This window comes from Anarrhichthys ocellatus, unplaced genomic scaffold, assembly GCF_004355925.1.
Source record: "Anarrhichthys ocellatus isolate YVR2014 unplaced genomic scaffold, GSC_Weel_1.0 scaffold6257, whole genome shotgun sequence".
NCBI classification, from domain to species: domain Eukaryota; kingdom Metazoa; phylum Chordata; class Actinopteri; order Perciformes; family Anarhichadidae; genus Anarrhichthys; species Anarrhichthys ocellatus.
In genome coordinates this window covers 1-3,011 of record NW_022286231.1, presented here as the reverse complement: position 1 = coordinate 3,011, position 3,011 = coordinate 1, and the positions used below count along the sequence as shown (strand labels likewise).

General features: G+C 41.2%; 1 protein-coding gene across 1 annotated transcript; it reads left to right on the top strand.

The window, feature by feature from the left end:
* Window positions 1-6: 6 nt before the first annotated feature.
* LOC116380158 (IQ motif and SEC7 domain-containing protein 1-like) lies at window positions 7-3,005 on the top strand. The gene is made up of 3 exons (XM_031842112.1): window positions 7-1,116; window positions 1,270-1,494; window positions 2,598-3,005. The coding sequence occupies exons 1-3, from the start codon at window positions 1,095-1,097 to the stop codon at window positions 2,675-2,677; spliced, it is 327 nt and encodes a 108-aa protein (XP_031697972.1). The 5' UTR covers window positions 7-1,094; the 3' UTR covers window positions 2,678-3,005.
* The last annotated feature ends 6 nt before the right edge of the window (window positions 3,006-3,011 follow it).

Below are 3,011 nucleotides of genomic sequence, written 5' to 3'. Positions count from 1 at the left end.
GTGTGTGTGTGTGTGTGTGTGTGTGTGAGAGATCCAGGATCAGAGTCCAACAAAATTAAAACTGTTTTGTTTTATTTTACTCGACAGATTCTGTGTTTTTTTTCTTCTCTTCTCGGTTTGAAGAGATGAGTTGTTTAAAGTGATGTCACGTATTTCCAGAACCAATCAGGAAGCAGCGTTTGAATCTGAATCCGATCACAGCTGTTGAGTTGTTTACTGTCAATCAAATCAAACCCACAGAGTTCTGATGAAGCGGATATGAATCTGTATGTTCTGTCATATTGCTGTAGTATACTATAAACTATATAACTACATTTCACTTGTTTTATGTGATGTTATTGTGTTTTATTACTTTTACATTATTACATTATATTTATATATTAATACAGACAAACTGTAAGTATCATTACTTAACCATATTTTCAGATTCATGGAGCGATACAAAGAGATATCATGGATGTAAAAACCTTTGACTCTAGTATGTTAACAACTTTATCCAATGTTCACGTGTATGTTCTGGAAATGAATGAACATATATGAGCATATATTTAATAAGATAACATCTCATTTGCATTTTTATTTCTTTACCCTATTCATCTGTTACGACTCCCCTTAAACCGATCAACCACTTTGGCTCAGATTAAAATATCTCACCTATTCAATCGATCGCCCAGAAATTAGTTCCAGACGTTCATTCACTGCCTCTGAAGATGAATTTCACCACAACACACAATACTCACACTAACAAAGTGCAGCCGCACAATGTTCAGTCCACCCTTCTTATGTGCAGATTCAAACTCTGCATGAGGACAAGTGGAGGGAAACGTGTCGACTGATTTCAAGAAAATGTCCATTACCACAGTGCGTAACGTGTGTGTGTGTGTGTGGGTGTGTGTGTGTGTGTGTGTGTGTGTGTGTGTGTGTGTGTGTGTGTGTGCGTGTTGTCTCACCCAGACTACCCTCACGGTATCAGACTGACGTCGGCGAACCCCGGAGGAGAGAGGAAGGTGCTGATCGTCTTCACGGCTCCGAGCCAGCAGGACCGAGCTCGCTTCACCTCCGACCTCCGAGAGAGCATCGCCGAGGTGCAGGACATGGAGAAGTACCGGGTGGAGTGTAAGTGTACCTGAGGCCGTATGTAGTAGTAGTAGTACGAGTATGAGTCACAACAGTTTCATCAGTAGTACCAGTAGTACCAGTTGTATCAGTAGTACCAGTAGTTGTAGTGGTACTTTTGTATTTTAACGTCTCCCTCTTTTCTCCCTGCAGCCGAGCTCGAGAAGCAGAAAGGTGTGATGCGTCCAGGTGTGATGTCGGGGGGAGGACCGGGAGGAGGCGGTGGGACGCCGGGGGGCGGGGCCAACGTCGGCGCCGCAAAAGGCGAGGTGGTGAACGGCACTCTGGGTAGGCCGAGCCTCGACGACATGTACGCCTCGGTGGACGGACTCAAACGCACGGCGCTCAGCTCCTCACTGAGAGACCTCTCAGAGACAGGTGAGGACGGGAAACACAGATGTACAAGTACAAGTACAAGTACATCGTAAAATAACAGCATTTGTTTCTTGTGAGACGTGACTGAGATCCTGCAAATGTGATATTTGAATGTTTCTGTTTTTATTTCTGTTGTGACTCACTGACTCAAACCTACATCTGTGGTCTTATGCAACTGATGAAACAGTGATGAAACCTAAGATGGATGGAAGCAGAGCTGAGATGCTCCGGTGCCTCCTGCTGGACGGCTACGAGAAGTTCAGCATGACAGATATCGGGGGGGGGGGGGGGGGGGGTTCTTTAAAAAGACACGGGAGGCTGATCACTAGGTTAACCATGAACTGATAGCCGGTCGATATTAGTAGAGTTAATTAATCAATGTCAAATTGTGTTTCTGATGATTTCTGGTTATTATGGAATTAATTTGAAATTGTAACAAAACAAGTATACGTCCTAAATTCAAAATCCAATCTAAATAGAAATACAGAAGTAATATTTGTAAAATAAACTTTAAGTATTAGAAGTACACATATTCATTATTCACTCATGATGGTACAATTATATAAAATATTACTGATCCAGAGTTTCAGCATTTTATGTTGGAGCTCGTTGATGTTTTTTTATTTTTATATACATTTTAATTTTTTTGTAAAATTTCAATCTGCAAAGTAACTTCAGATGTCACATGAAGTGTTTTGTAGGAAAGAAGTGTCTTATTTTCCTCTGACGTGTTTAAAGTAGTAGTGAAGTGGAAAGAAACTAGTATAAAACTGTATACAAGTACTTTAGTACATGTACTCAGTTTAATCCTGCAAAGTGCTCAAAGAGATAATTCATCATTTTAGGAATATGCATCTTATGTCTGCGCGATAAGCTGCAGTCAGGGCGTCGTTAGCCTAGTTTAGCATAAAGATTGGAGGCAGGGGGAAACTGCTAGCCTGTCTGAAAGATACACATTCCAACACATCTAAAGCTCGCTGATGAACATGTTGTAACCAGTTGTATGTTGTTTAATCTGCACACAAATGAATGTTAAAATGTTGTTCACGGGATTACGTGTTGGCACTCTTTCTTTTTAACCCTGCCTCGTTCTGATTGGCTAACAGGGAAGCGAGGTCGTAGGAACAGTGTTGGGTCATTGGACAGTACTATTGAAGTAAGTTTGTCGGGGGGGGAGGGGCTGTGAGCATGCAGGATGTGACCTCCCAGCATGCCCGCACACGTTCGGCTGCATGTTTGTTGGATTCGTGTGTTTGTAAATATTTTCATTTTAACGAGTGACGCGTTTGTCCAGTTTCTGCGATCTTTGGAGATCCATTATTACAGCTTTGGATATTCATTATTTGACAGTTTAATAGTAGATTGCACTTGTTTTCTTTGTCATATTTATTTGTGGTAAACAAAACCCCACCAGTTATGCTGTCTTTGTCTACTTAACGATTTCTTCTTCTTTCCTGCATGTCTGTCCTGAAATCTGTCTGTTTAACTCACTGACAATATATGTTCAATATATGTTCAAT